The sequence below is a fragment of the Convolutriloba macropyga genome, chromosome 7 (assembly GCF_964194025.1).
Source record: "Convolutriloba macropyga chromosome 7, txConMacr16.3, whole genome shotgun sequence".
NCBI lineage: Eukaryota > Metazoa > Xenacoelomorpha > Acoela > Convolutidae > Convolutriloba > Convolutriloba macropyga.
This window is the reverse complement of record NC_134474.1, coordinates 53,865,995-53,890,604: the sequence shown is the minus strand read 5'-3', so window position 1 is coordinate 53,890,604 and position 24,610 is coordinate 53,865,995. Positions and strand designations below refer to the sequence as shown.

The 24,610-nt window shown below is 33.2% G+C and overlaps 1 protein-coding gene across 5 annotated transcripts in view; it reads left to right on the top strand.

Annotated features, from left to right (window-relative positions):
* LOC142342368 (uncharacterized) overlaps positions 1-24,610 on the top strand; it is a 69,863-nt gene that overhangs the window by 38,417 nt on the left and 6,836 nt on the right. For 4 of the 5 annotated variants that reach the window (XM_075393669.1, XM_075393670.1, XM_075393672.1 and 1 more), the window contains exons 2-6: positions 1,795-1,938; positions 2,149-2,194; positions 6,159-6,265; positions 9,071-9,169; positions 24,232-24,494. In XM_075393669.1, the coding sequence (XP_075249784.1) occupies positions 1,795-1,938; positions 2,149-2,194; positions 6,159-6,265; positions 9,071-9,169; positions 24,232-24,494 (659 nt within the window). Of the gene's footprint in view, positions 1-982; positions 1,061-1,794; positions 1,939-2,148; positions 2,195-6,158; positions 6,266-9,070; positions 9,170-24,231; positions 24,495-24,610 lie in introns of those variants that run through there. The other variant, XM_075393671.1, reaches the window with a different exon arrangement.

The window sequence follows — 24,610 nt, the reverse complement described above, 5'->3', positions numbered from 1 at the left end:
ATGAATCTAGATAGCTATTATTAGAGTGAGATTGTTTGATGTAAAGTCTTCCCAGCATGTTTTGAATGATTATGATATCACCGGAAATGTTAACGAATTCTTAGAAAAGTGCAAATGCATACTATCTACGGTGTCCCATGCAAATGATTTTTGGAAAATTTGTGGGAGAAAACTATATTTGGTAACCCTTACAGCTTTTTTAGTCTTTTTTCATCCCAAAATTCAAATCAACATCTTGATCTAATATATACATCTCTCCTGTAAATCTCTAAATTCTGTTGTAAAAATTTATTTTGTTATTTTATCATGTTTGAGAAATTAATTATTTTTACTTTGTTAAGACATCACTCCGCCTAAGCTACGTAACCAAAGTTTTTGAAACAATATCATCCATCGGACTTATTTTTCTGTAAAATCTCATTTTCAGCTGTTTCATTATCAAGTAGCAAAGCATATACGGCTTGAAAAAAAATACGAGTCAATGTATTTTTCTGTGATCACCAGGTGCGCAATTAAGACCTAGTATCTCTGCTCCCTCGTTGATTTCATCTGTGGTTGCTGACAAAATCTGAAGATTTTTGGAGAAATTTAATTTAAAAACTTCTCTTCCTCCTCAAATAAAAACCCTTTATATATCTTCTGGGAATTCGCTTCCATTGTTTGCTGAATTCAAGAAATTGGCTAGATAACAATTTTTTTATTAATGATACAAAAATTTCATTCTGTTGGTTGTAATATTTGTTTTTAAAATTTTTTCAAGGGAAGATTCATAGATCACAGTTATAATCAGTAATTGTTTCAACTCTGCCTCGTCAGATTAGCATCTCCACGATGATTGGTTGAGAAATGTTGAGAATAGGTGATTGAACGTTTATTTTTCTGCATACTTTATTCGACGCCTACTTCAAGTGTTTTAAAAATTTGCAATTTTGGTCTCAAAAATTTCGATGTTATATAGTTGTCGTTACTGACGTTAAAATTTTAGATTGAGATTTTATCCCATTGCTATGAAAATTCGCTGATGACTGAGAATCGACTGATGGTATCTTCCTTGGATTGAGTACGCTAATTTTTCTAAAGTTCAATTTATAACCTGCGAGTAACTATCTTGGTCTAATGTAGAAAGCTAACTTGGTACCCGTACCTAACTCTGAGACAAATTCAGTGCTGAATCAGAATGAAATTCAGAACGTTATCAGTACTGATTTAGAGTGTGATTCAGGTCTCACATTTCGCCCTGAATTTGCTATGATTCATAGAGGTTTCAATACCAATACAGAAACTATTCTGAAATCGTTTTTAGTCAGTAGTGAAAATCAAGACGCCTCTCTAATTGTTCTGAATCAGTACTGATGTTTTCTGAGCGTTAGGTACGTGTAAGAACTTTCCTTGATTTAGAATTATTTAGTGACAGCTGCAAGGAAGAAATTGCTAGCTTGTTCTCAAACACTACAGAACCTTATCACCCAGTTAAAAACTCAGACTCAAGGGAAAGAAGAGAAAATTATGTAAGAAAGGCGCTGACAACTCGACACGGGTTGGTTCGTTTTTTGTTATTAATGAGGTTTTTTTTAGATTTGATCAGTTTTTTTTTCTAAAATGTAAAACCTGATTTTGACAAAATGCTTGGTTGGGGAACTCACGATTGACATCAGTGAAAGTCAAGTTGATTCTCAAAGTTTTATTACGATCAGGCTTGTACGCACAAATGACCATGGTACCCATGCAATTGAGTCTTTGTTTGCCTTTTGTTTCTTCCCAAAAACTCAAAATGAGTTTGATGTTTTTGTTTAGCTTGGAGCAGCACTGCATAAGGATGCAATTACATGTGAAGTTTACAAGGAGAAGATGAGTTGTGATAAGACAATATCTAACAGTCATGTCTTCTGTGGGGTTGATGTATCTCGAATTGACAGAAAAGATGTCTCCATTTCTCGTGTATGACCCATTTTTAGTCTTAATGTTATTAACAGTCAGAAGAGACTATCCATATTTCTGGACCAACGTTTTGTGTATCCTAGTCTGTTTAGGATGTTAATCTTGTAAGAATCAGATTAACAGTATTTTGCAAGAATCTTGCGAGATCTTTCAAGATTAACATCCTGTCTCGACTAGAGTACTTATTCCAACTTGTGAAGTTTTATTTAGAGCTGTGTAGAGAGTCTGGATCTGAAGAGGCCTCTGGATGACAACTGTTAGTACTCAACATTTAGATTCTTGCACTCTTCCCCTCCCCCAACCCCCCCCCCCCCCAACCCCTCTCCCTGCAACAATTTCTTAGCGTACAGTGAACATTTTAGTTATTAAAGGGAGTAGAATTAAATAGCAGTGTTTGAGAGCCAAAACAGATATCAGATTCCAAGTATTAAATAATTAAACTCAATCAACGTTGTTAACACCCCCCCCCCCCCCCCGCCTTCTCTTTTATCCTGAGCTCCGGGTATCCATGGACTTGGATCAAAATTCAAGATAATAACTTGACTATTGATATCATTGTCTAATGTCTTTATTCTTCATTGTGCTCTATTTGGAATATTTAAAGCTCTTTATAAACAGTACAGTCAAATTAATACCACTGTATAAGTAAATTTCTTTCACTTCACACCTGGCAATCGATTTGTAAAATATCCTTCTAAATATGTGAAACGATAATAATCTGAATGCTAATTTACAAAGCACGTGTTATACTTATTAATAGTTAGTTGTGTTTACTCGAAATTTAGTTTTCTATTTACTCAGCGGCGCATCACCCACATGTTTGAAAGCATTGACAACAATTTGAGCTATTTCTCGACCAGAAATGATAATGAGCAGTGGTCGTTCTATAATAGGTTTATGTGGTTAATTAGTGGCTAGTAAATTGCTGTTTAGCTCTGTCAGCAACTCAATAATTGATAATTATCAGTCCTTGAAAAACCCGCGCATTTTTCACCTCAACAAAACACGATTATTTGCAAACAATCGTATCTCACCAATTATTCTTATGTCATATGACGTAATACTTATCATACTCATGCTAATCGTCAAGTGTCTTGTGAATTGAAATTTTTCACATCACAAATTCTTAAAGGCGACTAGACACATTGTGACAACAGCTATTAGATGTACAAGTTGATAACAATGAATTCTGTAAAAGGTTTTTGAAGATGCATAAGAAAAGGATGGATAATAACATAAATTTACTTGGTTTCCGAAAAAAATCACCGAATTTTAATTCCTTGAGGTATTTTTCCTTTTCTACAATCGGACTGGGAGTCGTTTTCCGTGAGATTTTTTCTTAGACCTAAAATTTACGTTAATAATGGGCATAAACTGCTGCCATCGAGCTCTATAACACCCTTGTCTCTCAGTGATAATTTACGAGCTATTATATTACTTCAGAATAGATCCTAGATCCTCTGTATTGCTACTCGAAAAATGTAATTTGGTAATTTATTTCCCCAACTTTTTTCAAAATGGACGAAAATATATGCGAGGCCGGCTTTTTTTCTACAGCCAACAATTCACTTTTTGTTTACTTTTTGTTTTCCCTTAGAGTTACTTATGATTTTTATCATGAACTACAAATTTTATCGGGGTTTGAAAAAGGGGAGCATTGTAAAAATTTGAAAGGAAAACAGCAAAAAAAATTAAAAAATTCGGTGGCTGCATGGGGGTAATGAATTTTTTTAGTTAATTAGTTGTGATTAAATTTTTGAAACATTGTATGTTATTTTCAAAAAAATTTGCATTGCATTCTACAGTTTTACTTAATAACAAAACAAAGTGAAAATTGTATTATGCAGATATACAAAAACAGGTCACAAGTATTCAAAAGACAAAAAACAGCAAAAGATAATATATATTTTTTACTATTTGTTACTTTAAACATTTCCTTTTTTTCGCTGCTGTGAGTAGTAACTATTTGGTACTTCAGTATTTTTCAATGTAACCAAAACAGAAATTATTTTAAACTGTGGAAATCGAACAAAACAGAAGAGGCTAAAAATTTATAGAAGGAAAAAGAAACAAAGAGAATCATTTTCGTTCTATTTGCTTTAAAATCATAAATTAAAATTTTAAAAATTGGTAGTTATTTTCTGTATTTTGCCTAGTTTTCTGTATTTGCCTTGTTTTCTGTAATTTGTAGTTGTTTTCTGTATTTTCTTGCCTCTAGAGAGGGAGGAAAAGTCTGAACAAAATTGGAACATTGAGAGTTTGCAGGTTTCTCTGGCCTCCTGATAAAAATTATCTTTTGTTAAAATTAGGACCTCTATTTTGCAGAATGTTCATTTCGACAGAGACAAGATTTGAACATCACCATTTTATATTTGTTTCTGAAGACAAAGATCATACAGAAAGAAAAAAAATAATCGATTTGGACGGCCACCTACGCTGAGCCTATTTCCCCTTAGTTTGTTTGAAAATTGACATAAAGGAAGTTTCAATGAGCAATACAAATACTTAATACTTGAGCCCAAAACAACAGAAAATCTAAATTTCTTGAGTAAAGTGTTTTTATAGTCTCTTTTCTGGTCATTATCCCTGATGCTTCAAAGTAGTGTGTGTTTGTCCGTTTGACTCCACGACGCAAGGACGCATCGGCCGTCCAACCTGGAGTGAGAAATTCATCGCTCGCTCGTGTGGGAATTCTGAGCGAGAGTGAGTGTGAAGCACGAACGGTGAGATGTGAAACAGCGAGCGAGCGATGAATTTCTCACTCCAGGTTGGACGGCCGATGCGTCCTTGCGTCGTGGAGTCAAACGGAGAAACACACACTACTCTTCAAATTAATTTGTAATTTCAACCGGCTTACACATGACTGTTTATATCAGTTTACTAAAAATGTGAAGCAGCCCCGAGCAGTAGCATTTTGTTTCGAAAGGTAGAAAACCTCCAACAATTTCTTGTCTATGTCTGTTCATTAAAATTACTGAGCTTCATTCAAAATCATAACAAAAGAAAAATAACCACCAAAATGGAAAAAACTTTGTTTTTCTGCTTCGACGTCTTTGACTTTGGAAATTTAATTTTTGTCAATGCTTGTTTTCGCCAGCTGCTCTCATATAGATTTAAAGACCAGTTGATCTCGGACCCCTTTTAATGTTATTAATTCAATTAAAATATAAATTTGTTAAGAAAGTAGAGAATTGTCTTCTCTTTTTTTGCTGCAATTTAGTGTCTAGAGCAATTTCCTCCAGGCTTCCAATTGACCTTTCGTTGAACTCATCACATATGAACCCTTTGTATCAACAGAAAAAAAAACAATTTGAGATAGGACGTAGAAAAAAGTTTTTTTAACAGTGCTCCGGTCGTCTAATCTCATGCTTGGTTGACTTTCTACTATTGCTATAAACTTGATTGGAACGTGAAATCACCATACACCAGCGTCAGCTAATCGGTATACCAAAACATCAATTTTCAGTAATGAAACTACATTTCAAATATGAAACTACAATTTCTTCGATTCGTAACGTAGTCCATGAAAAAGTTTTTTTTTGCTGGTTTCTTTCATATTTCAGTTAACTCAAAATTTTGCCACTGCAGGACACACTTATTAAAAAATTATAAATATTTTAAAAATAAAATGTACTCAAGGTTGCTACGGAGAAAAGCTTCAATTTAAGCTTTGAGAAGTTGACAGTAAAAAAGAATTTATTAAAGTTGTGACGTATTTCGGAACATTCTGTTCTACGCATAGGCCCGAGCGATCCCTCTTTATTGTATAATAGTTATTTGACTGTCTATGTTTTAGTAGATAAGAAGCAGCAAATGGTAAGAAATAAAAATGCACAAAAAAAATTGAGGAAAATATTTTTGCTCACCCGAGGCGAGACCAAATGGTTATCTTGCAATATTCCGCCTGAATCTCGTAAAAAATTATCTTGAATGATCTTGAAAGACGAGTGTTTATCTTGCAAGATTCTTGCAAAAATACACTGAAAAATAAGATGAATTTAACTGAGTGAAGAAAAGAAATCAATCAAAACCTCGAATGTGAACACGTAAATAACCCAAATCAAAATATTATGTAACTTTTTGCTATTCCTTTATAACATAACATGTGGCAAAAAGAAACAATGAAAAACTTTGAAATATGTGTTAAAACATCTTTCAAGATAACTATTTGTTTCGGACAAAGGTATTTACTGGTTATGAGGTATTTATGACGTGATTAGGTCCCTACGCATTCGAGCAGAACAAGTACTGGAGACGGTGCTACAAACTGTGTTTCAAAGACTGCCCTGCTGTGTACCACTTGCGAAATCTCAGCAAAACTTCCAAAGTAAGTATACTCTTTGGAGACTCACTGATCAGGTTTAAATTTATTGTCCTGTCCTTTGTCAGAATAACTTAGAATGTTGAGCGAAATACATATGTCTAATCATAACAGACCGTTTGTACAAGCTTTCAATTGAAAATACCGCTCCTCTTGTTATATAACTCGAAAAAGTGACGAATTGAAAAAAATGACAAAAAATTACCATTTTTACGTAAATGTATTTTGAAACAGCGGATGTCTTGCTTTAGAATATTAAGTGTAAACAGAAAGAGAATATGTCTGGTTAAAAAGTTAAATTTTAACATAACTTGCTTTTGTTATCACTCAAACCATTCCAATCCAGATTAGGCTGCTCCTCTTCAAGAAGTATGTGATTTTACCCTGTTTAAGAACAAAGACTTTTTTTGCATCGGGAAAGAACTATTAAAGAAGTTGGTTAACTATTTACTATACGAAGACAAAGACACTTTTGAATTCTAGTAACTTAGAAATACAAAAAACTTTAAAATCCATTACATTTTTATCATTAAATGTTGATTTAATAAACAGCAAGAAAAATCCAAAAACCAGCCCTGATAATCAAAAAGATTTTAAAAAGCTAAAAAACTTATGTACATTACTATGTTTTCGTAGAATAAGTTGGTACTCAAGATAGCTCTCTTATTTTCAGTACGTAGCTAACCTAAATCATAGCGTGAGTTACAGTCTGTTTTTGTATTTTTATGATTTTAGAGTAGAGATGGAGCAATTAAAGAGCGAGAAAATTATGCATGGCTCACTGAAAAAACACAGCAAAGTTTAAACTGACCTAAAATTAGGCCAAAACACTAAAGAGTTGTATTAATGTGAAACTGGTGTTGTAAACTGTGTAGAGCCGAGTGCGCAGAATATAACTGTAGATTTAATTCAGCGTGCAAAAAATCTAGGACTCTAAATTTTTGTCAATTTTGTGATAGGAAAAACTGGAAACGAGCAGTGAAATTTTCATGGCATAGATACTAATGTAGCTTGATTTTTCAGCAGAATTCAAAGTTTTCAGGTCTACTATATCAGCTTATGTCTGTTCTATAAAACAGCTTTTTCTAACGTACAGAGTGCAGGTGCAGCCAATTAGGAGATGCGGTGTTTTTATCTATAGGACATGCAATAAACTGACCCTTAGAATCAAAAACGAAACCGACTTCAAGAATTATCTTTAACAGACCTAAGTCAAAGTCCACTTGGCGAAAAAGAGAATCTCTTCAAATCTACTTAGTTATAGCAATGCACATTTCTTAAATTTCGAAAAAAACTAACTTAAATCTTCAGATATAAATACCAAATCAATTGCTTAAAAATTAGTAACAAAAGAAACAGAAATTTTTCAATCAAAACGATTTATGTCAAAGAAAGGGAGAACTTTTAATAGAATAAATGACAAAGTCCAAAAAAAATTGGATTAAGGATTTGTTCAGAAGATTAGGAAGTTGCAAATTTCGTTGAATATATTTTTCAGGAGGTGCAAAAAGTTCCGGCAAAAACAAAAAATAATTGAAATTTTTCTAATGTCAGCTATATTTTTAATAACGAGCAAGTGATCTATCTCTCATCTACTAAAAATTGAGAATAAACCTCTTATCGTTCTCTTTATTGATGTTACTCCGGGACTCACTCTTCCTTCTAATGTTACTCCTTATCACCTGACTGAGTCCACAAGGACCTTTAGATAATAATAATAAATTGTTCGTGGTTGGTACAGAAACAAAGGCACTTTTATGATGCATTCCAAATATAAAATAGTACGCTTTTTACACAAATAAACGTACAAATTAGAACCGCACCAACCAAGAGTACACCGTTAAGTCTGACTGACCTGTTTTCCAGTGTCTCTAGCGGAGAAATTATTTTTATGTGACTTATATGGATACAATAAAATTGGAAGGAAAGAAAAAACTAAGCAAGCTTCTCGAGTATGTTAGGTGAAAACAATTCTCATTAACTGATCATTTTTTATATGTAATTGTCTAAGTTATGCGACAGTTTACGTGTCTTGTACTCGTTGAGACTTTTATACCTTGTCTACAAACTTGTTTTCGATATTCAGAATTACGAGTGAATCAAGTTTTCGGTTGTGGAAGATAATTTTAATTGAGCGTTTTGCTAGTTTATCATTATTTTTATACGTTTTTAGAAGTTGCCCCATAGATAAACCCAATGTCGTAAAATCGGCCTAAAACAACTTTTAAAATTTTGGATTAACTGACTGGATGTTAGAATTTTTCTTAGCCTGTAAAAACTAGCCTTTCAAGTTGGTTGTTTTTTCTCAGTGACAGAGTTTTTTTTGAGAATACTGATAGCCTATTCGAGCAAATAATATTGTTTTTTCGTTTGAATTTCAAAAGAGTATGTTTTGATTTTCTCATTGTATTCGTAATTACGAGTTGTATGCATTTTGACCTCACAAAACGAAAACCAAGTAGTCCTTCATCAAATTGTATACTCTCAATTTGAGGGATCTGCATAAGGAATCAATTATTCTTATTTTACTTGCACTCTCCTGAAGGAGTAGGCATTGGATACACGCAATATGTTCTAATTATATGTTCCCCTAATTTGACTCAAGGAGGGTGTTAGTTTAACTTCCGTATAATTAGCCATGGTAATCGTACATTGATTGTTTTTGCATCAGATAAATTGATGTTTATAACCCTGGAGTCAAATTTTACCTATCAAAACAATTATTTTTTAAAAAAATTAGTGGATATTGAAAATGAAAACTTAAAGCTTCCGTGAGTTATCATAAGTAAAAAGTTATCTTTGAAATTTAAGGTCGCAACCAACCTGTCAACAGTTGATTCGATCTCGCCCAAGCCGAGCTCAACTCCATGGACTCAAAAGATAGCTGAGTCGGCCACCATGTCAGATCTCGTTAGTCAACCTTCAACTGCGTTTTCTCACTCTCATTTAATATTTTTAAGTGATAAATTCATCAACAAGAGCAAAAATTGTTCATGCTTTGACATCACCCTAGTTTACAAATATTTCGTTTAATAAGAGAAGTGGAACTTTGATGGACTATGAAAATCGGGGATCTTTTCCGTTTGTGCCCCCCCCCCCCCCAGTTACAGAGCTCGTGTCATTACATAGTAAATCATTATGTAAGAATATAGCACATGCGTCTGTGGGGTGCAAATAATATGCACCCACTAAGCGGGGGGGGGGGGTGGCACAAACGGAAAAGATTCGAGTTCGGTATTTATGACGTACTTGTTTTTCAAATGATTAGCAGTGAAGATCTGAAGACATCGACATAACTATAGTCACTACTGTTGACTAGTCAAATGAAGTCATACAATTAATTTTTAACGCTCTGAAAACAACCTATACTTTTGATACAATTCAATTAACCGCCAAACTGCCAGTTGACAAATTTTTCAAGAACCTCTAACGAAATTGTGGCAATCATTTTGCGCAAGCTCATATTCTAAATGCTGGTTTTTATCCAGCCGATTCAATTCCAAAATAATTTGAATTGCGTTTAACTCAGCCGTGCTATTTTAGGAAGGGAACGTTGAACAGAAATTACTGCGAAGGATTAATCAATAAATTTTTTCTTATTATTTCACATTACGGATAAAATTTGATTATCTATCGAATTTTAAATACCATATTCAAATCGTTTCTTGGTTTTGTGTTCCGACCCCTCTTATGGGGGGAGAAACTATATACTCAACTGGTTTTTTTTTGTTCAGACAATTTTGTCCGATCGATATATTCATCGTAGAGAAATGTGAGTGGTATCATTAAAAAGCTCATCCAGCGTAGAATTCGAAATGAAAAAAAGTTTTTTGAATTTCGTTTTTTTTTCGAGATATCGAGGGTTGAAGTTTTGTGTGAACACGGGATATTTGGCATGATTTTGTTCACTTTTAGTGTAATTTGTCTTCAAATTAAGATAATTTTAATGAAAATATTAATTCAAAATTACATTTAACGCAACAAAATGACCAATTTTATAGTTTCTAATAGAAGAAACGCGATAAAAAAAACACTATTTCTGCTCTCATAAGGAAGTTTAATTTTTAAAAAAAATCGAGTTCTATTTGAGAGCTTCTTTAGAAAACTTTTCATAATTTTTTGTTTTTTTTGTTACTCACATAGAAACTAGTAACTTTTCATATCGAGGTTCTGTTAATGAAAAACATCATTTACAGTCATTTGAAGCCCAATGAACAAAAAAATTCATTTTCTAAGAATCGCTCAGTTTTATGGCATAGACTTAGTGACTAAAAATGCAATAGGTTTCGTGGAGAGCATTTAAAGAACAATTCTAGGGCTTTAAGTGACATTAACCGATCAGAAAAATTGTTCGTGAACTGTAAGTCAGTCTCAGTAATGGCAGCTTTACTATTGGTTCCTCCTGAAATCTTATCTTATTATCCTGATATCGATAACTCCCATTGGCTTAGAGATGACGTTCAATGGATTATAGATAACGCTTACAGAGAAAATCTTATGATTTAAATGGCTTCGACACTTTCTTCTCGCACTTCTCCACTGATTTTTTGGATTTTGCCGGTTTTTGTTACTGTTTTCATACTCAATAACTCAATGTAATGTCTTTTTGATGACTTATGAATGAAAAAAAATCGTCCCATAGATGCAAACTTTGCGTTTTTAATAGCTTCCGTTGAAAGGTATTGAAGTTAATGGCGTTGATATTACGGGTTATCTCAAAATATCGTGTTTTTAATGTATTTTTTCATGTTTGTTGATTTTTTGAACTTCAATTGTTATAAAGAATCTCATTGCTGTTAAAAATTATTTGAAAATAGAAAAATTTTTTACTGAAACGTTTTTTTGAATGGCTTCGACACTTTTCGCTCATTTTTTTGAATTTGCAATTTTTGCCCGTCTTTTTTATTTTTTTTTAGGTTGCCGTTAAATGCTGACCTGTGTCATAAGCTTTTAGTTGAGGGTTGAATGAATGATGTTACCCAAAGCGGTTAGTTTACAGCGAATCGTCTTAAAGTTTATGATATCATAAAAATTCATTGATTTTGTTTTTTAGTTTTTGTTCTTTTGGTCAACTTTTAATTGATTCTGATTATTGAGAGGTCCCATCCAATTCCTTTTCTTTCAAAAAATAAAACGTGTACTGATATTATGTCGTAAGTGATGTTTTTTTTTATCGTTGACAGTGTGCGTTTTTCATAAAAAAGTTTTGTGAGTGGTGCATTTGTTTGTTTTCTTCTCTTCTTGTAGCACATTTGAGTTATAACAGATCACAATGATTTTCAAATGTGGCCCAAATGAAATTATTTATTCTTTCAGTTTAATTTTAGTGGAATTATAATGAAAAATTGAAATTAAAATACATACTATTCAGATAATAGCTAATGATTCTAATGGCTTCAGTAGTTCGAGTTTTCGCAATGTTTGTAATTTTTTGTTTGTAGTTTTTTTAGTTTGTCTGCATCTCTATTCCGTTCCCATGGCCTAATCTATCCAAAGACAGGTTCTTTTGGTTTCCAAACGACTCTTTAGTAAATTTATTAAGATTTTTTTGTTAAAAGCTTTTGATTTTAAGACTTTTGAAATTATTTGGTTTAAAAATGTTGATTGATTTTTAAATTTGAATCATTATTTCCCTTTCTCTACCTTTTGCCTGGTCTCATTAGGAAAAATTTCCATCTGCTGTATAGTTAGGAAAGTAAATTTGTGTAGCTATAGTTTGATCTGATTGAATTTTGACGTAGTTAATAGGTGCTTTTAAATTTAGATAATGAGTTTTTGCCGTGAAATTTTTGTTTTTTCTTATTTTGTTGTTTGTTTTCTCGTAGTCTTTTTAATGGCAGATCTCGTGGGCGCTGTAATGAGGCATGGTATTAAGTAATTCAGTTAGAAGTTAGATTGTGTAACGATTTTTTTAAACTCAAACTTCTATTTTTGGTTGACAATTTAGTTAAAAATGTAGATGAGCTCTGGTTGGAACATCATGTGCGAACGCACATTAACGAGCATCCTTGTTAGTTTAAAGGCTGCAATTGACTCTATTTATGATAATTTGAAGTTCCTCCTTTCCTTATGTAAGATTTATCTTTGATTGAGAATGATTAACAATTAAAGACATGCGTGTTACCGTCTGCGGAAAATTTCCTAACAACAGTAATAAACGCATTTTTTTTCTTTTCTTTGACATTGCTCTTAATTTACATTCCATAAGCAATTTTTTATACTAGAATATCATGATTTTATCACATCCAAGAGATTAAAAATTCTGAATTAGGTATAATTTGATTTTGCATAAAGTTTCTGAAATGTTTTGTCATATTCATCTCGTTAGCATTATTTGTTTTTTATTATGATACATTTAATTCGAAATTTTTTTTTTCAAAAACAAAATTGAAACCCCAAAACTTAAGAGAACAAACTTCTACCACTCTGCCCAATTTAATAGCACTGAAAATACAGCCAAGCCCTTAAGTCATTTGAAAGCAAGTTGTTCGAAGCTCTTTTGTTGAAAATAATTTTGCTGCATTTTCCGTTTTCTATGATCTTCAAAGAAGGAGAAAAATCACTACAACTTGCGATTGGTTCAGGTTTTGACCACATCCGAGTGCACGCACAACCCATTATTTTTTAAAGATTTATTTTTGGACTTGCATTTCAATTGATTATTGGTGATTTCTCGAGAGAATTGTTCACGAAGAGCAGTCGGTTGACCTTGAGTGAAACGTTGTGAGAAAACTTTAAAACTCTAAATGTTCGCTTGAAAAGAACAATTTTTCTTTGCTGTTGCAGTCTTATCGCACAAGATTCCAATTTGAGTGTTATCTTTGATTTAATTTGCTTTTTACTTTATTAATTTTTTTTCTATTATTATCACTCGGCAATGGAGATGGAGGCCACATCATCATCAGCGTCTAAACCCATAGCTTCAGAGGTTGTTGTGAGTAGTATTCAAGACACAGAAGTAAGTGTATTGAAAAAAGAAATCGAACTCTTGAAAGCAAAAAATAACTTACAGGACGAAGAAATTAGGGAACTAAAAGCAAGGCAAAAAATATTAATGATCGCCTAAGAGCGCAAGAGAGATACACGCGCAAGGACTCGTTACTAATCGTTAATCCGCCCTTCGATGCTCGACAAGTTTGTAATGTAACGCACAAAACTTTTGGAGAAATTCTTGGGGGTCGAAATTACTGAGGACAGTATCAAAGCGTGTCACATTATTCCCAATTCCGGAAACGAGTTTCAACTGCCAAAAGTAATTTGCAAATTGGTTTATTTTGCCGACAAACAAAGTGTATATGAAAAAAGAAAACAGGATAAACAACAAAATTATCTATCTAAACGAGCCCCTACCAGAATATGAAGCTCAGATCAAAAACAAAGCAAACAAACGAAACATGATTACTGCAACACACAATTGTGCAGTTTCGGTTTTAGTTGAAAATGGTAGAGAAAAGGCAAAATTCGTTAAAACTAACGAGATAGAAGATTTGGACTCAATCAATGCTATAAAACGAAAAAAAAACATTTCGAAATATCTTCTACTGACGATGTTATCAACTCACCTGCATACAAACGACTTAATATTCAAAAGGAATAGAACAAACGACATCTCACAAAGTCAGTAACTGTAATAAAAAGCTAAAACATAACTCAATTATTTTTGTTTGGTTTCTTTAATGTGTATAATATGAGCACAAATCAAGATTTAGGGTAGAAACTTATTGCCAGCTTTAGGTGCGTAACATTTTGATCGTGTTTTTTAAACCTTTTTTGCTCATTTCTTAATTTTTTTTAATTTCATAAAGTCAGCTTATATATGTATAAGATATCCTCAAATTCAACTAAAAATCTTTAAAAATTGTTTCAGCCCTCTGCCTGTGATTTCCGCAGGCGGTGGCCTGTCGGTTGTGATTTACGCAACCATGCAGACAGGGCGCAGGAGAGCAATGAAATAGAATGTTTTGATTTGTTGCTGGTGATTTCCGCAAGCAACAAATAAAAAAAACAATTAAGCACTGTTATATCAAAATAGTTGGTAGTTTTATACAAGAAAAAAATCAGACTGCAATGGCAGGGAATTGATAACGAAAAGTGTCTCTACGTCAACAATGACAATTAAAAGAACCTGTAATCCTGTAGAGTTACAATTTGTTCTTCAAAACATTCGATCCGTGTCTAAGAACCTAGACGAATTTGAAGTTTACATTAATAGCATGTCTCAGAAACCTGAAGTAGTTTGCCTTACTGAGACTTGGTTAAATCCTAGCTACAACAATAACTGTTTTTTTTTTGAATGGTTATCAAACAATTATAGCCAGCAATCGTAAAAAAAGAGGTGGAGGTGTTGCATTCTTCTTGAAAAATAACATAAATTGTCAGATAGTTAAAAAATTAGAAACGAATTCCGTTCAACTACTAACAGTCGCCATCAAAACCATAAAAGAAGAAATCTGGTTCTCATGTATTTACATGCCACCAAATTGCACTAATGAAGCCAACTTCTTGACGGTTGAAAGATATCTCGACAGCCTAATGGTTGACCCAGAAACAAAACACGTACTTTGTGGGGATTTTAATGTTAATTTTTTAATAAACAGCAAAAAAGCCGAAAGCTTAAAAAGCCTTTTAGCCGGAAACGGTCTCAGTTTATCAAGCAATAACGAACAAACGAGGGTTTCAAATGGCAGAGGTACGCTCATTGACGCAACATTTTCTAACTTTTTTATAGAAACAAAAGTTAAATCAACCAGTATAACAGATCATCACACGGTAGAAGGGTGTTTGACCTCGATGGCAGTCCAGAAAAGTATATTAAAGCTCTAAAAAGCCACAATTGGCATGACCTGGATAATCCAATTACAAGAGAAAGACTCGAAAAGGATCTCAGGTATCAATTTGAGGTCCACAGAAGTAGTTTAGAACTCTTACCAATTGACAAAGCCTTCAAAAAATTTCACGAATTGCTCATTGAAGCATTAAACAGTCACCTTCCTGAAAAATATCGTACACAAAAAAGAACAAAAATTGGATTGATAATGAGGTTAAAAACTTATCGACAAAAAACGTAGTCTTAAGAAACTGTTAGATACAACTATCAAAATTATCAAAATCTACATAAAACCGATTCGGTAAAAAACAAAAAATCTTTTTTTGAGCTTTACAGACCTTTAGCCGGCAATTCAGAGTCCTCTAAAGTTTTTTGCTCGCAAAATAAAGTAGAAGAGTTTAACGAGTTCTTCTCAAACATTGGAAAAAAATTGAATGCGGAATTTTTAGCAAGAAGTGCCGTTACGATTGAAAACCAGAGTCAAAGTATGTTTCTAAAATCGATATCTGAAAACGACGTAATGTACGCTATCAACAACTGTAAAAACAAATTTCGCCTTGACTGCTATAACTTGAACTATTTTTTCATTAAAAAGTTTCTGACTGTTTAGCAGCTCCTTTACAACTCTTGTTTAACAGATGCATAGAACTTGGACAAAACCCAGAGAGTTTGAAAATAGCAAAAGTTATACCGTTCTTCAAAAATGGAAATGAAGATGACCCATCAAATTTCAGGCCCATCTCGTTGCTGCCAATTATAGGGAAAGTCTTTGAGCGGATTATATTTGATCGAATTCAAAACTACCTAAACGTTTTCGAAATTCTCTCAGATTCACAATTTGGCTTCAGGCACGGGAAGAGCACAGTTGATGCCATTGCAACCTTAATAGAGGAAATAAGATCAAATCTCCACAACAACAGTGAAAAAACCAAATGCACCATTCTAGACTTAAAGAAAGCTTTTGATACTGTCGATCACAACATTCTACTTCAAAAGTTTTATAGATATGGTCTGCGTGGCCCAATATACAACATTTTAAAATCATATTTGTCCAAACGAATGCAATATACTTTAATTGGAGATAAAAAGTCCAAACTGAATCTTATAGAACTAGGCGTGCCTCAAGGATCAATTCTTGGCCCTCTTTTGTTTATTATCTACATGAATGACTTAAGTTTGTCCCAGAAAAACTCAAATGTTATTTTATGCGCCGATGACACTGTTGTGAAGAGCAGAAGTTCTGCATCGAAAATTGACAATGATCACGGCAGAGCACTAGATAAGGTCAATGATTGGCTCATAAAAAATAAACTAACACTGAACAAGGAAAAAACAAAAAGCATGCTTTTTGTAAAGAAAAATCAAAAAATGTTGTGTCAAGAACATTCATAAAAAACACTAAAATTGAAGGAAAACAAAGTTCAAATACCTGGGCATCACGATAGATAATGATCTACGTTTCTCAAAGCACTCAAAGCATGTGGTCACAAAACTTTTGTCGAATTGTTCTATCTTTTATAAACTAAGAAAAGTTTTGAGAGAATCACAGATGATAAAAGAGTTTAGAACATACATACAGCCAATAGTACAATACGGAGTCCTGATATACGGGTCAAAGACAATCACAACAATTAGGGAAATAGACAAAGTTGTCAAACGTATCGTGCGGCTAATTTTTCATCGAAAAAAGTTTGAAAGCACTTACGAAGAAAGAGTAAAACGTAGGATCTATTTAGCCTCAGAGTTACATGCCTATGAGGTACTTAAGCAAACACTAAAAAACATAATGGGACAATGTAATATTTCACCAATTTCTAAGGGTTTATCAATGCAAAATTGCCTTAAAAAAAGCAAGCGGTTGATTAAAAACAAAATAAATCAAGGTAAAAATCTATTTCACAGTTTTTCAATAATAGTAAGGATAAGGCGGGTCTTAAGAATGCTTCTAGGTTACGATGATGAAATAATAGAAAAGATTGAAAGCATGTCTACTGCCGAAACAAAAAATTTCTGTCATCATTTTCTAGATAATTATATTTTGGGTAATGAGGACATAGTCAGACTGTTGTATGAGTTTTAATATCACAACTCAAAGGCGTTCCATAACCAGAATAATGTTTTTCACTAGGTTTAATGGTACCTTGAAAAATAGTGCTTCCTCTTTTTTTTCTTTCTTTATTTTGAATCACTTTCATCCAGATAAACTGAACGAGACACTTGAGAACGGGCCATCGGTCCAATAGTGCTCTCCCACAGTCAAATATGTGATTGTATTTGTACAGGTAATTGTGAAAAGCTACTTATTGACTGATGGAAACAATTTATTATTATTATTATTATTATTATTTCTTTAAAGACATCAAATTATACTGCGGTTGCCTCTCCAAATAAAGTCATTCAATGTCCGTTTTTTAAAAAGAAAGTTTTTGTTAAACTATTCGAGAAAATAGATAAACCGGGAAATTAATTTCTGTTGAGCTTATTTAATACTACACAAAGAGTGATTTTTGTCAAGAAATTTTGGCGAAGGAATAAGTAATGGCTTCTGAATAAATAAATAAAGGAATAAATAACAGCAGCTATGGATCTCAGGTATCAATTTGAGGTCCACAGAAGTAGTTTAGAACTCTTACCAATTGACAAAGCCTTCAAAAAATTTCACGAATTTCTCATTGAAGCATTAAACAGTCACCTTCCTGAAAAATATCGTACACAAAAAAGAACAAAAATTGGATTGATAATGAGGTTAAAAACTTAGCGACAAAAAACGTAGTCTTAAGAAACTGTTAGATACAACTATCAAAATTATCAAAATCTACATAAAACCGATTCGGTAAAAAACAAAAAATCTTTTTTTGAGCTTTACAGACCTTTAGCCGGCAATTCAGAGTCCTCTAAAGTTTTCTGCTCGCAAAATAAAGTAGAAGAGTTTAACGAGTTCTTCTCAAACATTGGAAAAAAATTGAATGCGGAATTTTTAACAAGAAGTGCCGTTACGATTGAAAACCAGAGTCAAAGTATGTTTCTAAAATCGATATCTGAAAACGACGTAATGTACGCTATCAACAACTGTAAAAACAAATTTCGCCTTGACTGCTATAACTTGAACTATTTTTTCATTAAAAAAGTTTCTGACTGTTTAGCAGCTCCTTTACAACTCTTGTTTAACAGATGCATAGAACTTGGACAAAACCCAGAGAGTTTGAAAATAGCAAAAGTAATACCGTTCTTCAAAAATGGAAATGAAGATGACCCATCAATTTTCAGGCCCATCTCGTTGCTACCAATTTTAGGGAAAGTCTTTGAGCGGATTATATTTGATCGAATTCAAAACTACCTAAACGTTTTCGAAATTCTCTCAGATTCACAATTTGGCTTCAGGCACGGGAAGAGCACAGTTGATGCCATTGCTACCTTAATAGAGGAAATAAGATCAAATCTCCACAACAACAGTGAAAAAACCAAATGCACCATTTTAGACTTAAAGAAAGCTTTTGATACTGTCGATCACAACATTCTACTTCAAAAGTTTTATAGATATGGTCTGCGTGGCCCAATATACAACATTTTAAAATCATATTCGTCCAAACGAATGCAATATACTTTAATTGGAGATAAAAAGTCCAAACTGAATCTTATAGAACTAGGCGTGCCTCAAGGATCAATTCTTGGCCCTCTTTTGTTTATTATCTACATGAATGACTTAAGTTTGTCCCAGAAAAACTCAAATGTTATTTTATGCGCCGATGACACTGTTGTGAAGAGCAGAAGTTCTGCATCGAAAATTGGCGATGATCACGGCAGAGCACTAGATAAGGTCAATGATTGGCTCATAAAAAATAAACTAACACTGAACAAGGAAAAAACAAAAAGCATGCTTTTTGTAAAGAAAAATCAAAAAAATGTTGTGTCAAGAACATTCATAAAAAACACTAAAATTGAAGGAAAACAAAGTTTCAAATACCTGGGCATCACGATAGATAATGATCTACGTTTCTCAAAGCACTCAAAGCATGTGGTCACAAAACTTTTGTCGAATTGTTCTATCTTTTATAAACTAAGAAAAGTTTTGAGAGAATCACAGATGATAAAAGCGTTTAGAACATACATACAGCCAATAGTACAATACGGAGTCCTGATATACGGGTCAAAAACAATCACAACTATTAGGGAAATAGACAAAGTTGTCAAACGTATCGTGCGGCTAATTTTTCATCGAAAAAAGTTTGAAAGCACTTACGAAGAAAGAGTAAAACGTAGGATCTATTTAGCCTCAGAGTTACATGCCTATGAGGTACTTAAGCAAACACTAAAAAACATAATGGGACAATGTAATATTTCACCAATTTCTAAGGGTTTATCAATGCAAAATTGCCTTAAAAAAAGCAAGCGGTTGATTAAAAACAAAATAAATCAAGGTAAAAATCTATTTCACAGTTTTTCAATAATAGTAAGGATAAGGCGGGTCTTAAGAATGCTTCTAGGTTACGATGATGAAATAATAGAAAAGATTGAAAGGATGTCTACTGCCGAAACAAAAAATTTCTGTCATCATTTTCTAGATAATTATATTTTGGGTAATGAGGACATAGTCAGACTGTTGTATGAGTTTTAATATCACAACTCAAAGGCGTTCCATAACCAGAATAATGTTTTTCACTAGGTTTAATGGTACCTTGAAAAATAGTGCTTCCTCTTTTTTTTTCTTTCTTTATTTTGAATCACTTTCATCCAGATAAACTGAACGAGACACTTGAGAACGGGCCATCGGTCCAATAGTGCTCTCCCACAGTCAAATATGTGATTGTATTTGTACAGGTAATTGTGAAAAGCTACTTATTGACTGATGGAAACAATTTATTATTATTATTATTATTATTATTATTATTTCTTTAAAGACATCAAATTATACTGCGGTTGCCTCTCCAAATAAAGTCATACAATGTCCGTTTTTTAAAAAGGAAGTTTTTGTTAAACTATTCGAGAAAATAGATAAACCGGGAAATTAATTTCTGTTGAGCTTATTTAATACTACACAAAGAGTGATTTTTGTCAAGAAATTTTGGCGAAGGAATAAGTAATGGCTTCTGAATAAATAAATAAAGGAATAAATAACAGCAGCTATGGATCATACTTTGAAATTTTAAACCCTTTCTGGTTTTCTATGCCATAAGTTAGATTGGTTTTTGGTTGATATCGATTTGCAATTAACGCACCATATGTGTTGTTGACTCCATCAACTTTTTCAAATGAGTAAAACATTCTTTGAACTTCCTGAGATTGCTCTCTTTTTCCATTTCCACGTTTTGAACAATCAGATTAATTTGATTTTGCCTATTGTTTCTAAAAATTCCTTTAACTCATACTTCAGTGTCAATTTTCTTATTCCACTTGGTCATGATTTATAATCCATCGAAACAACTACAAATTTTGAAATAGTAGGACTAATTGGTCTTCGTCAAAAGTTTCTGCAAATTTTTGTCATATTCATATCTTTGGCATTAAGTTTTTAATAGGATACCATTAGTTCCTGTAATTCGAACGCTCATACCTTCCCAACTAACCATTAAGCAGCAAAACTGATGAAAACTAAATTTTACTTCACTGCCCAATTAAATAGCTTGAGAGCACCCGATCTTAGTTGAACAAAAAACTAAATTCTTCCCTAATTACTAGGATCCAGAAAACAGCCAAGCACGTAAATCATTTGAGAGTAACCTGTCTGATGCTATTGTTTTGCAGGAAGTTATTTTTTCTTCCGTGACTTTGGCGAAAACCGGAAGTCTTTACAATTGAAAATTAGTTCATTCTTTCACCTCTCCCGCTTGCACGAACAATTTTTTTTTATAAAAAAAAAATTTTGTGCACTTGTTTCAAATGATTAGTATGGATCGCTATAAGTATTAGGCTAGCTCAATGAAGACCTACAGTTTGCTTAGGAACATTCTCTGAAAACCCAATTGACATTTGGAATAATTTTGGCATTGAGGTTTCTTGAACCAAACTTATGCCAATTAAAATTTTCTTGTTGATCCTTAATTACTGCACGTTTTTTTTCGGTAACCATTCCCAAAATTGCACAGACCAGGGCAATATGATAGGTTTTGTTTATCTCATCGTTACTAGTTTAGAAACGACATGGTGCAGGGAAGTTGCCACAAAGGATTATTGAGGGCTGTTTTGAATCAAACTGTGGTGGGGTCTTAAATTTTCTTTTTTGTCCCGTCCTTATGTACGATTTGCCTTTGCTTGAGAATGACTTTCCAGTGACAAAAGATCCATTTTCCAGTTCCAGTAAATTTTTCAAAAGTAGTCAGAACAATTAATCTTCCTTTTGTTTCCTTGACTTTGCACTGATTTAAATTTCTGAGTCAAATTTCTGATTTTGCTTGGTCATGATCTATAATCCATCGAAGAAACAAAAAATTTTGAAATAGTAGAACTAATTCGTCTTCGTCAAAAGTTTCTTCAATTTTTTATCAATTTCATCTTTTTGGCATTAGGTTTTCAATAGGATGCTATTAGTTCCTTCAATTCGAACTTTCATTGGTTTTCCAACTAGCAATTCAAGCCCCATAACTGATGAAAACTAAATTCTACTTCTATGGCAATTTAATAGCTTTTAAAATAAAAAGCCATCCTGCAATATATTTGAGTAATTCACCCGATCTTAGTTGGTTAAAGAATAAATTCTTCCAGAATTAATAGCATCTAAAAAACAGCCAAGCCTGTGAATCATTTGAGAGTAACTTGTCTGAAGCTATTGTTTGGCGGGAAGTTTTTGTTCTTCCGTGACATTCAGTGAAAAGCAGTCTTTGCAATTGGAAATTAGTTCAATTTTTGATCTCACCTGCATGAACGAACAATTTCTATTTTTCTTTTTTGAAAGAAATGGTATTTATTGTTGATTTGCGTTTCAAATGATTAGTATTGATCAGTAGAATTATTAGGCTAGCCCAAAAAAAAATTACAGTTTGTGTAGGAACCTTCTCTAAAAACTATCTATATTTTTGATTTGGTCTCCCAACCACCCAATTGAAAACTTGGATACTGTTGGCATTGAGTTTTCTCCAACAGAACATGTTCCGATAAATTTGCTCATGTTGAACCTTATTCACCGCAAATGTTTGACAACAGAGAAGTTGCCCTGAAGTAATAATTAATAGATTGATGGCTGTTTCGGATCATACAATTGAGCGGTTTTAGCATTTACTTTTTTGTATTTTTGTCGTTATGTAAGATATGCCTTTGCTTCAGAGTGATTTTCCAGTGACAAGTGTTCCGTGTTGCAAGCTCCAGCTAAATTTTTAAAAATAGTCGTTTATTTTCCTTCTGTCTTCTGTGATTTTGCTCTGCATTTACATTTCGGTATCAATTTTCTTTTTCCACTTGGTCAGGATTTGTAATCCATCGAAAAAACTGCAAATTTTGAAATAGTAGGACTAATTGGTCTTCGTCAAAAGTTTCTGCAAATTTTTGTCATTTTCATCATTTTGGCATTAGGTTTTCAATAGGATGCCATTAGTTCTTTCAATTCGAACTTTCATTGGTTTTCCAACTAGCAATTCAAGCCCCATAATTGATGAAAACTAAATTTTACTTCACTGCTCAATTAAATAGCTTGAGAGTAATTCACCCGATCTTAGTTGAACAAAAAACTAAATTCTTCCCTAATTACTAGCATCCAGAATACAGCCACGCACGTAAATCATTTGAGAGTAACTTTTCTGATGCTATTGTTTTGCAGGAAGCTTTTCTTCCTCTGTGACTTTCAGTGAAAAGCAATCTTTACAATTTAAATTGAGCTCATTTTTTTTTATCTCACCTGCGTGCACGACCGTTTTTTTTTGAAAAAATGGTATTTTTTTGTAGATTTGCGTCTCAAATGATTATTTTTGATCGCGTGAAATGTTAGGCTACTCCAAAGAAATCGTACAATTGTTTTATGAACGTTGTTTAAAAGCTATCATTATTTTTGATTTCTCCCAACCAAATAATTGACATCTTGAACACTGCTGGCATCTAAGTTTTTGCGACAAAATTTGTGCCGATTAATTTGCTCATGTTGGTCACTGTTTACTGCAAATGTTTGACCGCAGAGATTTTGGCGCGAAGTAAAAATTAATAGATTGAGGGATGTTTCCGATCATACTGTTGAGCGGTCTTACCATATACTTTTTGTTCTTTTTCTTGTCCTTTTGTAAGATATGCATTTGTTTGAGAATGGTTTTCCAGTGACAAGCGTTCCGTGTTGCCAGCTTGAGCAAATTTTTCAAAAATGGTCGCAAAAATAATTGTTACTTCTGTTTTCTGTGATTTTGGTCTGCATTTACATTTCGGTGTCAATTTTCTTATTCCGCTTGGTCATGATTTGTAATCCATCGAAAAAACTACAAGTTTTGAAATAGTAGGACTAATTGGTCTTCGTCAAAAGTTTCTGCAATTTTTTGTCATTTTCATCATTTTGGCATTAGGTTTTCAATAGGATGCCATTAGTTCTTTCAATTCGAACTTTCATTGGTTTTCCAACTAGCAATTCAAGCCCCATAATTGATGAAAACTAAATTTTACTTTGCCCAATTTAATAGCATTGAAAGTAAAGAGCCATCCTGCAATTTATTTGAGAGTAATTCGCCCGGTCTTAGTTGGTTAAAAACTAAATTCTTCCCTAATTAATAGCATCCAAAAAACAGCCAAGCCTGTAAATCATTTGAGAGTAACTTGTCTGAAGCTATTGTTTGGCAGGAAGTTTTTGTTCTTCCGTGACATTCAGTGAAAAGCCGTCTTTACAATTGAAAATTAGGTCATTTTTTGACCTCACCTGCGTGCATGACCGTTTTCTTTTTTCTTGAAAAAATGGTATTTATTGTCGATTTGCGTTTGAAATGAATAGTATTGATCAGTAGAATCGTTAGGCAAGCCCAAAGAAATATTACAGTTTGTTTAGGAATGTTCTCTAAAAACTATCTATATTTTCGATTTGGTCTCCCAACCACCCAATTGACAACTTGGATACTGTTGGCATTGAGCTTTCTCCGACAATCATGACTTTCATCCTGCAATCTGTTTGGGAGTAATTCGCCCGATCTCAGTTGGTGAAAAACTATTTGTTCTCTGTAATCTTTTCTTTTTCCATGATACTCAGGTAAGACCAGAAGATATTACAACTCCGCTTCGCATCTCCCCATCCAGCAATCCCGGAGTAAACCAGATAAGAAATAGCAGTACAGCCAGCGGAAGCAGATTGACTAAGGTTTCAACTGCTTCTAAAAACACGAGTACACTTTTATCCAGACAGAACACACCCCCTGTTGAAGTATCTAGTCCAGTGTACAAGGGAGGGCCACGTGCCAGCAGCAGTAATGTCAGCATCGAAATTTCCATCGCCGAAAAACTCATATTCACCAAGTGAGTCATTTCATTTTTTCACGAGAAGAAGTTTTTTGAATTAATGCTATATTGCTTTTCGCTATGCTTCTTTAAAACTAATAAGTTTATTTCGGCATAATCGCAGCGGAAGAGCA